At 35.3% G+C, this 12,508-nt stretch overlaps 1 protein-coding gene across 1 annotated transcript; it reads left to right on the top strand.

Moving 5' to 3' along the window:
* Positions 1-1,131: 1,131 nt before the first annotated feature.
* LOC149219785 (beta-amylase 3, chloroplastic-like) lies at positions 1,132-3,982 on the top strand. Its single transcript, XM_089384485.1, has 4 exons — positions 1,132-1,751; positions 2,251-2,461; positions 2,589-2,699; positions 2,838-3,982. The coding sequence occupies exons 1-4, from the start codon at positions 1,132-1,134 to the stop codon at positions 3,639-3,641; spliced, it is 1,746 nt and encodes a 581-aa protein (XP_089240611.1). The 3' UTR covers positions 3,642-3,982.
* The last annotated feature ends 8,526 nt before the right edge of the window (positions 3,983-12,508 follow it).

The raw sequence follows: 12,508 nt of genomic DNA on the forward strand, positions 1-12,508 counted from the left end.
TTGTTCCTGTGGATTTGTACAACAGCTTCACAAGATTTCTATTGTTTTGGGATTTCCATTAGAGACTGATGTACTTTGTGCCTATAAAAATTTCCATTATTCTCCGTCGTTCATTGGCATTGAGCAACAACAACGGATAACGTCCATTTAATGGCCCCAGCACGGCGACCTTACATTATTGGCATTGAGCAAAAACAACGGATAACGTCCATTTAATGGCCCCAGCACAGCGACCTTACGTTCGTGTCTTCAAGTACGAAGGGTCCACGCTGAACTGCACCGGAAGGGGCCGTAGGCCCAGCTGGCTCAACTATGGTTTTTTTTCACCAAACATTCATAGGTGGGCCCACTCGAAGGGGCCTAGCCACCTAACTTAACTATGGGTGCTGACGCAGAAGGAGCTAGGAGAATCAAGTCTGTTGAGAAAATATAACTTAATATGAGAAATTTAGATAGATAAATAGAAGCTGTGTTGTCATTAACTTTTAGGGGAGATTTGCGTGGGTTTTTTTAAGTGGCCATTGATGGCAAAACCGTGAAACAGAAGTCGTTGAGAACATAAGAGGCGACTATTTCAAGAAATAAAAAACGTTGGTTTCATATTAACGAAAAATATCTGTGCCCAAAATATCCTGATGAAATCAGTACCCTTTTCTGATAGCGTAACTTGAACTTAAATCTTGCAGTTAACGTAATAAATCAAAGCAGGATTCAGCGATTGTGTGCATGAAATCAGAATGATATCCACGCACATAAAATAAATATTCTCAAAAATATCAACGTGGCACCAAAATATCTTGTTCATTGGTATTGCATCAACGTGGGACCTGTATTTCTTTCCCTATTTGACCTGTTTCCATCTCTTTGAGTGCAATCTTAACGGCTTAAGCCTTTGCGTGCAGTTTCCGCATCAATTTCACCACTAATTTGATGGCAGGTGGCGAGCCCAGACGCTTGGCCTCTGGGAGCTGGTGGGCTGCTCCAAAAGTTCAGTAACCATTCCCAGTGCCCACCTCTATAAGAATAAACATCCAGCAAGGTCTAAAGTTATCACTTTACCTGCCTTACTAATAGCAGTTCTCAGAGTCTTTAAGAATCAGCTCTGTTAAGCTGCCCATAGATCTGTCGAAAATGTTTAGTCTCACTTTTACGTGTTCTTCCAATTCTAGCAATAACATCCTCTGTCGCTCTGAATGTTTTGCGGAGCAAGTACACGGTCCGAAGATATGCCTGAAAAATAACATCCTCTGTCGCTCTGAATGTTTTGCGGAGCAAGTACACGGTCCGAAGATATGCCTGAAAAATCCCAGGAAAGAAGTTTGTCGAATGAATGCCATGAAGCTGCCTTCTTTGAGAATTTCACAGCAGCAGAGGACCGGGTTGTGTAAGGCCTACAGTGTGCAAACCCAGACTGTTGTTGAAAAAGAGTTAATGCACCAAAGCCCTGCTATTAGTGAAGTAGCGATTCAAGGAGTGCCGGTTTTTGTGATGCTGCCTCTGGATACGGTGAAAGCCAATGGCACCCTTAATCGAAGGCGCGCCCTGAATGCTAGCCTCATGGCGCTGAAAAGTGGAGGAGTGGAAGGCTTAATGGTGGACGTGTGGTGGGGTTTGGTGGAGAAAGATGGCCCTGGTAACTACAACTGGTCCGGATATAAGGAGCTCGTTCAAATGGTTAGCAAGCATGGGTTGAAGCTTCAGGCAGTAATGTCTTTCCATCAATGTGGAGGAAACGTTGGCGACACTTGCAAGTAAGCATATTGTCTTAATCTTTCCAAGCGTTTACCTTAAAAGTCCAGTGAATTATGCATGTTTTTTGTGTCAGAGAGAGACTGATGTATCCCCAATTCCGTTATGTAGCAATATGTCAAATTCTTTCTACTGCGCTCAATATCAATTTTTTAACACACACAACAACTTAACTACCTAGTCGGTAGCAAAGAATTGAGAGATTGAAATGTTTGGGGGCATAACAGTCCGGAATCAAATTCAATTTGTACTTAGCTAGCCAATTAAATAGTCGGTTCAGCTATTTGCAGAGCAGCTTCGAAAAGTTTCTTAGCTCTTCGCCAGTCCTGTTCATATTTGGGAAGAATTGTAGGCCGCCCCGGGAACGGCGATGCGCCACAAAATTTGTTGGGCGAAAACGAGCACGGAAATTCTGAAAGAAGAGTTTGAGGCTCAAGTTTATCATGTTAAGGCCGTCATTGTGCTTTACTTATACTGCTGTTTGTTCTGTTGTGGATGTAGTATTCCCTTACCTCGCTGGGCTTTGGAAGAAGTCGAGAGCAATCCAGATTTGGTATACACCGATAAGGCTGGAAGGAGAAACAAAGAGTATATCTCGTTAGGGTGCGACACCCTGCCTGTGCTTAAGGGAAGAACGCCGATTCAGGTATACGCAGATTATATGAGAAGTTTCAGAGATACGTTCAGAGATATGCTTGGAAAAGTCATAGTGGTATGCCCATCTAATTCTCTCTCCAATTAATTGAAACGTAGATTTAATTTCCATTTCAAATCTGCGGTTGATCCGAACAGGTTTTGTTTGTTACCTTCCTGAGATTGCAAGTTTTACAAATATGCAGGAAATTCAAGTTGGAATGGGGCCTTGTGGAGAGCTGAGGTATCCCTCATATCCTGAGAGCAACGGCACCTGGCGTTTCCCTGGGATTGGCGAATTTCAGTGCTATGACAAGGTAAAGCAGCTTTCCTCTTCCCGGACAATTGGAAATTCAAATCTGTGATACAAATACGAGAATCCAATATATTTCTCTGTATGACCGACTTAAAATTACAGTAACCACCTAAATGTTTGGAATCCAATTTTTGTACAGTACTTGAAGGCGTCCTTAATCGCCCGTGCAGAGGCCGTTGGGAATGGCGAGTGGGGGCTAGACTGCCCTCGCGATTCAGGGAATTATAACCAGTTTCCGGAAGACACTGGCTTCTTTCGGAGAGAAGGAACATGGGACACCGATTATGGCAGATTCTTTCTCAATTGGTATTCGGAAATGTTACTTGCTCATGGTGACAGAATTCTGAGTGCTGCAGAAGGCGTTTTCAGGGGCAGCGGTGCCAAATTATCTGGAAAAGTTGCAGGGATCCACTGGCACTACGGCTCAAAATCTCACGCTGCAGAGCTGACTGCGGGATACTATAACACCAGAGAAAGCGATGGGTATCTCCCCATTGCACGCATGTTTAAGAAACACCGAACTGTTCTGAACTTCACCTGCTTCGAGATGAAAGATGAAGAGCAGCCACAGCACGCACGGTGCAGTCCGGAGAGGCTTCTGAGACAGGTTACGGAGGCTACCAGGAAATCAGGTGTGGGTCTTGCTGGGGAGAATGCGTTGCAGAGGTTCGATGGAAGTGCATACGCCCAAATCATGCACAATTCAAATCTCAAGCCGCGTGATAGCAATGATAGCAAGTCCCAGATGTGTGCTTTCACGTATCTGAGGATGAACCAGCAAATGTTTCAGAGCGAGAATTGGCATCGCTTCGTGTGGTTTGTAAGGAACATGAGCGAAGGACGAACGCTGAGGTATGGAGAAGAGGATCGTTCTGAAACGGAGCTCAAGTTCAACGCCGCTGCGTATCTGAGAAATGATGCCGCAGCTCTGATGCACGCTTAGCTTTATTCTTGATTCTGCCTACCAAAGTGTGTAAGTAATTAAGAGGGTGTATTATATGGTATCGGGATAAATTGTGCTTATCAATAGGTTCGTGTGCAGTATGCTTAGCATAAAATGTCCAGAGCATAGTTTTATTAGTCAAGCGATTCAGCCTCATTTCCATTCGATGTGAGGTATTTATACCAATGGAATCCTCTACATACTGTATAAAGATTTATGAGTAGAATACTCAATACTTTCTATAACATTCTTCCCATTTGTAATGTCGACTTTATATCATCAATAAAAAGTAATTGTAAATTGATATTTATCTGATATAGAAAAAGTTCTGCATTTATTAAGTGTGAAGACTGAATCACTGTCTACAAGTCGTTAATATTCAAAATTACCTGAAATTTTAGATAGCTCAAAGATTCTGCAAATACGTTATTTATTTCATTTTATTTTTGGATTTATTTTGGAAAGCGTATATTAAAATTTTATAACTAAAATATTATATCAATATTTTCAATTTTTAATTATTAATAAAAATGAGAAGTTAATATATATATATATATATATGATGGTGACTAATGAAATATATATATAATACGACGATGATTAATGTTTATTAAGATTTATATATATCACGGTGATTAATGTTTATTAAGATTTATATGGTTTATAGAATCATAATAGTCTAAATTTTTTAGCATTTTATTTCTATCTTTAAAAAAAAATGGGATAAATGCTCCTAAATCATCATAGTTTTATTGACTCAATAGGTCAAGAAAGCTAGTAGTATGACAAATATCTTGAAAAATAAATCTAATGTGAGCAAGTATAAGATGGATAATCTAAAAGAAAATGTTTTTCATCTTCAACTCTTTTAGGATTACACAAGTGACAAACTCTTTCACCCAATGGTATTTTGGGAATTGAGCAACTCACTATATTACTATGAGAATTAGTTTTTTATCTTTGCAATGTCCATTTTCTTTTTTAAGGGAAAAAAGTTATTTTGATTTTCAAACTTGGGGTTAATCACTTCCTTGTGATATCTTAGTTTCCTTTTTCCCTCTAGCTTTTTAGTGCCCCACAACTTCTATTTAAATTTTGAAGTAATATTTTTAATATTATCTAAATTTTACAATATCATCTCCTCCTTTATTCTCAAATGGACCAATCAAGGCTACGCATCCTTATGTCACTCTCACTTAAGCCAAATGTGGGGCTTTTGGCTAGATTAGAAGCAATTTTACGAAACCTCTTAGCATCCATGTTGTCTAACATATTCTTATACATAAGATAACTAGTCATGGTCATGCTTTCAACGAGGACATGCTTTCAATGAGGAAGGCTTGCTTTAATTAGGAGGATATGGTAGAGAGTATTTCTTTTAATCTTGAGGTGTAGGTTATAAATCTCTTTTGGATCCGTGCTCGACAACTCTTTGGATATATTGCAACATCAAGCCTCACATCCATATAGAATAACAATTTGAATGATGAAAGTCTCAAAGACGAGCTTTTTCTTTATCACAAATCCAAAAGTCTACAAACTTACAATTGTTTTCAAGCCCATAGTAAGTTTTCCAACCTCCATTTATACTTTTCTCAATTCTAATATTCTAATTGAGCTTATGATGGATGTTAATTCCCACATATTTGTATAAAGGAACTTTCATTGAGGAGTTTTTGTCATAACTAAAAGTACCATAGACGATCTTGTTGGATTTACTTTTGTCGGTATTAATAATCTTACCCATCTTGGAACAAAAATCTTGGAGCATTATGAAATGTTTGCCAAGATTGTAATGGCTTCTTGCAAATAGAACATCATTAACATAAAGGACAACAGTTATGACCATACTAGTGAGTCTGGGGCAAACATAACCTGCATCTTCCAAGCACTCTTCTATCTTATCAATGTATATGGAAAAAAGGGTAGGGTATAAAGGACACCCTTGCTTGAATTCAATATTGCATTTAATTTATTTAGACTAACCCTTAGTGATCCTAAGCTTGGCAATAACATTAGAAACAACATTACCACAATGACCATCAACAACTATTATCTCTTTAAGCCTCTTCCATAGCTTTGTTCTAAGGATGATGTCAAAAGTTTTTCCAAAGTCAACAAAACAAAGAGGAACCATTATCTCTTTAAGCCTCTTCCATAGCTTTGTTCTAAGGATGATGTCAAAAGTTTTTCCAAAGTCAACAAAACAAAAAAAGAGATCAATTCTATTATTGTGGAATTCCTATACAATTATCCTACTCTACAATTATTCTAAGGGTAATAAGATAGTCCACAATTCAATGGTATCTCTTAAACATTAATTGACCTTTAGCTTTTTTACCATGGTTTTTAAGCCAAAGGCTAATCTTCTTTTCCGGCTAAAATGTGATTAACCATAATGGTCTTGGAATTAGATGGAATATTTTTATCCCCACTCTTAAAGATAAACACAATAAGACTATGTGTCCAAAGCTTAGGGAAACCTTGCCTCATTGCCAAATTAAAAACCTTGTTTATATGAAAGATAAAGATAGATTCTACTCTTTTAAAATTTTCAACTTAATAACTTTCAATAGAATCAAGATAGATTCTACCATTTTAACTTTCCCATTAAAAAATTAAATAAACCCAAATTCAACCAATGCTATATATATATATATAGATAAATATAAAATAATCTCAAATTCAACCAATACTATATATATATATATATAAAATTCATAAAAATATAAAAATAACTTTCCATATTTTTGATATAAAAAATATTTTAAATTACCATTAAAAAATAAATATATATATTACCTCTCACTATTTCACAACTTTATATATAAAAAAATTATTATAAAAATATTGAGCTATATCAATATTTTTAAATATTATATAGGTAAAAAATGCTTTTAATCCCATAAATATAAATTTTATAAATATATAAACACATTTTATCCATTTACTATAAACTTCCATGAATATTAACATAAATATTTTATTTATATTTATTATATTTCATTAATATTATTTTATTTTACACATTTTATAAAGGAGTTGTTTTTAGTGCGATTTTTCTGGACTTTTCACTGCCGGAATTTGGTTGAAAAAATTGAAGTGAAATTTTGATTTGTGTTATTTAAATTAGTTTTTTGAGTGTATCTATGGATTCAGCACCCTAGAAACACCTAGAGCACTTCGAGTGCACAAAATTACCTATTGATTTCAATAAATTCTTCCCAGAAAAAATTGCACTAAAACAACTCCTTAAAAAAATCCATTTTATCCCTTTAAACTATGTTAAAAGAGAGTTCCATGAATATAAACATAAATATTTCTAAAAACAACTCTTTTAAAAAATCCATTTTATCCATTTAAACTATGTTAAAAGAGAGTTCCATGAATATAAACATAGATATTTCTGAAGTTTATTGTACTTCGTTGCACCTATTTTTTTATCGCACACATCTTTCAGTGCTCCAACTTTACGTTTTCCTCCGTTATAAACATTTAAAAGAGAAGTCTTATAATGCAGGGGTATTTATTATCTTCAGGGCTTAAGTTCTTGCAGGCGTTGCATTTTCTAATATTCAGTGACGAAGATCTAAATATCAATTCAACCCATTTGATTGTGCTAAAATTGAACAAGTACGTAATGTATAAAACTAATATATATTTTTTCTTTAAATTTAAATAATAATTATCATTATTATTAACTATAATATTTAATCTTTTTATTTTTATCTTATAAGTTATATATTATGACTATAATGATTCTCCTATCATCGTAGTTTGTTGTTAGGGAGACTAAACCAATAACAAAAAGAAGGGTAGTAATCTAAACATTTACAAAATCAGACATATTGGTTGAGCCAATTTCTGGCATTAATAATGCTATCAATCTTGTGTAAACAATATACGTGCTTGAAATAAAACTTGAACTTATGTGTATATAAATTGTATAATAGAAACATGGAGCCACAAAGAGAAACAACCATACAATCAAAACATTAAGCCATCTAGATTAGCTCAGGAGGAAGTCAAAACATTAATGGGGTTTGTTGAGGTGTTTGGCGAAGTTGGGTCCTTGCCACGAGTCAGTGTGGCTTCTATGCAAGTTAGCCAAAGCACCATGTCCCTGTGCTCAACCTATGGGTCATCCATTTGAAGGAGGATTTATCTTTTGGACTTGTTCCTCACAATGAGGACCATGCCAAGGAGTGCTTTGATGTGCTAGTAGAGCTCAATTCTGCTAAGATATTGGTTTTTTCTATCTTTGGTGTGGCTCCTATTGGGAACCCAGTTGGAGACATAGGCCAAGACTTCTATGTCAATAAATTCCCCTATATCTGCCAAGACCTCTTTACTTGCATGATGGATTTTTTCTTGAATGTCTGTCAGAGTATGCAAGTGGAAGCATTGAGCCACAAAATGTATGCGAAGACAAGCTCGAGCATTGCCATCCACAAGACTCAATGAGTCGCACTGGCTTTGAGCACATTATCGGGGCATGGTGGAGGCAAGGGGGAGGCATTGCACAAGCAAGGAGAGGCACATGCAATAGATAACAAGTGGGAGAAGTTGCGGGATGGTAAAACAATGAGGGAAAATCGGGGCTTGCAGAGGTTAGAGGTAAAGAAGAAACTAACAATGGCCCAACAACACCCATCGATAAAAGTCGATGAGAACTAGAATAAACCAACATCGCTCGACGACAACCATCTACCAAATATCCAACTAGAATAAACCATCAAGAATGCAATGGCAAATTTAGATAGAAAGCATGCTCCTCTGACAAGCAATGGGAGCCAACCATCAATGTGAAAATTGGAAATGAAGCAACTAGAGTTCAAACTAAAAGATGCCAAGAATGATTGTCTCTAAGCAGAGCCATAACACATGAATTGAAATTCAAGCTCGTCATCGCCCAGCTCGCCCTTACATCACTAGGGAAGAATTGTAGTACTCAAACAAAGGTGAGAGCCAAATTTACAAAGTTGGGAGAGGCCATGCCAAGGCAACTTAGTCCTTCCCCCGAAGAGAAATTAGAAAATTTCGTGAGCCAATGGGAAACATTCTTATGAATCACTAAACCTAGATAGAAAAAACCTAACTTTGCACAGTGCGAGCTAAGAAATCTCGAATAACCTGAAATCCCAAGAGCCACAATGATGCAACCATTCCATGACCATCCTTTCACCAGCACCCTCTAACATTACAAACAATGTGAAGTGTGTCTAGTCAATTTAACGTCTTAAATTGCTCTACATAAATTATCAATCCGGGTATCATAAACTGATGAAGTGTGGTGCACCATATGTGCTTAGTTAACATTTTTCTTACTTCGTTGTTTTATAGTTTATGTTGTTTTTGGGGTTTTGTTCTTGTTGGTTTCCTAAAGTGTTTAATGCAAATGGAAATCCTATTCTAAGGTCTTAAGAATACTTTTAAAGGTCAAGTATGGATGTAGATTTCAAGACAAGGTTTATGTCCCTTATGGTAACTTCCAAAACTTAACACTTCAAAAGATCTCAAAACATGTTATTGATCAAATCAGTACTTGAACAAAAGTGTAAATATGCAGCTACTTAAATCAAACAAAAGATGAAATACTGATCATGAAATCACTGTCTCTGCTACCCATCTAATTACAGAAATAAAATCTAAACTATTGCACTCAAACAAACCAAAAATTGCAGACTAATGAAAGTAAAATCAAGTCACTTCACTTATAATCCGATAGCTTGCCAAGTAGCATTTTCGGGTTAAGCCATGGCTCTAGAGATAACTTCAATAACATGAAGAATTGATATCTGAATTACCTACTTGCAAATGAACGTAAAATCAAGTCACTTCACTTATAATCCGATAGCTTGCCAAGTAGCAATTCGGGGTTAAGCCATGGCTCTGGAGATAACGTCAATAACATGAAGAACCTGATAGCTAAATTACCTACTTGCAAATGAAAGTAAAATCAAGTCACTTCACTTATAATCCGATAGCTCACCCAGTAGCTTTTCGGGGTTAAGCTATGGCTCTGGAGATAACGTCAATAACATGAAGAACCTGATATCTAATTGCAAAGATGAAAGTAAAATCAAATCACTTCACTCATAATCCAATAGCTCGCCAAGTAGCTTTTCGGGGTTAATCCATGGCTCTGGAGATAACATCAAATGACATGAAGAATTTGATATCTAAACTAACTAACAACAACAAATAAATAAGACTGAAATCAAAGCATAATTGAAATTGAAAAAGTTCAGTAGAGAGGCAAATCTCATGTCACTATTTGATGCAAAAACATGTAAAGAAAAACTAATCTACAATCAACCGGTTGAACACACTTGCATGAATTAAAATTGCATCAATGAAAACTATAATCTATCAAACTTGAAAGCAATCAAATGACATAATGAAATCAAAACAAAATTACAAATAAAATCTACTCTACCTTACATTCTAATGTGCTCCATGACATCTACTTCACATCTCCTTCCATGTTGAGAACATCAAAGCTTTATTCAAATTCTTCAAAATTACAAAGTACAACAAAGCTCTCCAAAGCTTTCCAAAGCCATCAAGGAAGAACTACAAAGCCAAGCTAAGCTAAGACTAACAAGCTAACAAAACTAACAAATGAAGGAGAGAGATCTCCTATTTATACAAAAAGATGAGAAGCCATCTCATTAATGAGAGTCCATGAATCTCTCCCTCTACCTCTAGAGTCCTAATCAAAATAGGAACTGATAAGACACGTCTTCTTAGAGTTTCAATACAATTAGGAGATGTGACACATATCCTCATGATCCCATGATTCTTTCCACTCAAATTCGAATTTGGCCTTAGAGTGCCACATAAAGGTCTTCTAGAAGCCTCCTTTTGACCTACACATGTCAACAATCTCAACCCATTTGTTAGGTATAAGCATATGCACATTATTTTCTAATTTTAACCACAAATTCACTTAAAAATGCTAAGAATTAATAAAGTTTGGAAAAACATAAATGTGGCCCAATGATAGTGAAAGTGGGATGAATGTAGTGACGTAGTAGTGAAATGGAGGTGATATAATGGACATAATAGTGAAAGTGTAATGGAAATGAATGACATTTTCAAGACCCAACAAAGTGTGTTAATGATGGTCTAGCTATTGAAATAATATCAAGGACAAATGAGGGTGGGTGGTGCCCATGCCTCCTCTCTTTATTGAGCAAAGTGACAACAGGGTACCACCCCATCTTCACGTCCCCATCATTCCATTTGTGTTGTGTCTCACCCCATACGAGGAAACAATGATTTTTTTATTTTGTTTTAATTTGAATTTGAAAGAGTATTTATATTGTATAGTTTTGTGCCTGGTTTGTAGCAAATACATCGGCCAATATAGAGCTAATTCAACAATTGTTTCCAACTATTTTCTACTTTCAAATAGGAATACATGATTTTCTTGAGGAGAATATATCTTAGCAACAAAAAGAAGGGTTTTGTAGGTGAATACCTTACAAAATATCCCCAACAAAATAAATAAATTTACAACACATAATTGATTCTAAAATCCTTCATGATAGGTCAAGTCCCATTAGCACAATTGGTTGAGGATGGGCCTCATTAGCAAGGCGACCTAGGATCGAACCTCATGGAGGCTGTTGCGCCTGTGTTAGGGGGAGGAGACATGCTAAAATCCAGCGAACTTAGGGTTGGTGTGGCCGAGGCCGGGTGTGATCCCCGAGTGATTTTGACGACTTAGATGCGCCTGGGTCGTGGTTTCTCAAGCCACAAGTCAAGCCTCGATAAACACAGGTCACTTGACCAAAAAAAAATCATTCAAGATAACTTCTTTGTATGTATATGTTTCTTCATTGTTGCAATAAAGTCAATTGGGACCCTTAATTTTCCATTTTTATATTTTCTTGTATCAACCAATTTAACTATTTTTTTAATAGACCTCATCTGCTATTACAGAATTATAACAAACCTAATTTGGATATTAATCTTTAATTCACCTATCTTCAATTTACAACCCTTGTTAGCATACTTGTTTGCTTCTTTGTTGAAGTCTCTTAGGACATGGAAATATGTTTTGGATGGGATATCTTCTGCAATTTTCTTGATTCTTTTCATGATGTTTTCCATAGATTTTTCCTTTGGGAGGGAGTATTTGACCAAATGATACAAGATTAAGAAAGAATTTCCCATAATTGTAAGTGTTCCACTTGATGTTTTTTGGCTAACAAAAATCTTTGGTAGAGATCATATATCTCTACTTGATTATTTTTTATATTACCTTGACCCCATAAATAGCTGAAGACTTTGTCTTCCTTAAAGTCACAAAATACCCCCTCTTACCATCTCTAACCATGATATTTAAGTTAATTGTTATTTTTTAATAATTATATTTTAATTAGAAGAATATTTATTTAAAATAAACATCTACTTGTGTTTATCTAAAATGCTAGTTCATATTTTAAGAGTGAGATTTTCATAAAATTATATGATTTTATTAAACTAAATTTTATTACTTTATTAAAATATATTATTATTTTTCTTTAAATATTATTTATATTATACAAATATTTTTTAAATTTGAATAAATATCTTCAAGACTAATAAATATTTTAGTGATTCATTGATAAATTAAATTAAAAAAATTAATGAAACAATTTATTGTTTCTCAATTAAAAAAATAATATATAATATTTAATGTATTTTTAATATTAATAACACTAAACTTTATAATGTAATTATATTAGTGATCAATTGTCATAAATTCACATAATATTGAAAAGAGGAAAAAAGGGTAAATTTTCACTAGGAAACTTACTTTTTTATGGCCATTATTTTTATTTTTGATAATATTATTTACCAATAGCACTAGCTCA

Source organism: Pinus tabuliformis, chromosome Q (genome assembly GCF_031772625.1).
Source record: "Pinus tabuliformis cultivar Carrire ecotype Pingquan chromosome Q, CPIR1, whole genome shotgun sequence".
Lineage (NCBI taxonomy): Eukaryota > Viridiplantae > Streptophyta > Pinopsida > Pinales > Pinaceae > Pinus > Pinus tabuliformis.

Excerpts from the sequence above, each read along its gene's own strand:
- LOC149219785 (XM_089384485.1), top strand. The coding sequence starts at position 1,132 with ATGTTTAGTCTCACTTTTACGTGTTCTTCCAATTCTAGCAATAACATC. Across the intron at positions 1,752-2,250 it reads AACGTTGGCGACACTTGCAA|TATTCCCTTACCTCGCTGGG; the intron begins GTAAGCATATTG and ends TTGTGGATGTAG. Across the intron at positions 2,700-2,837 it reads AATTTCAGTGCTATGACAAG|TACTTGAAGGCGTCCTTAAT; the intron begins GTAAAGCAGCTT and ends ATTTTTGTACAG.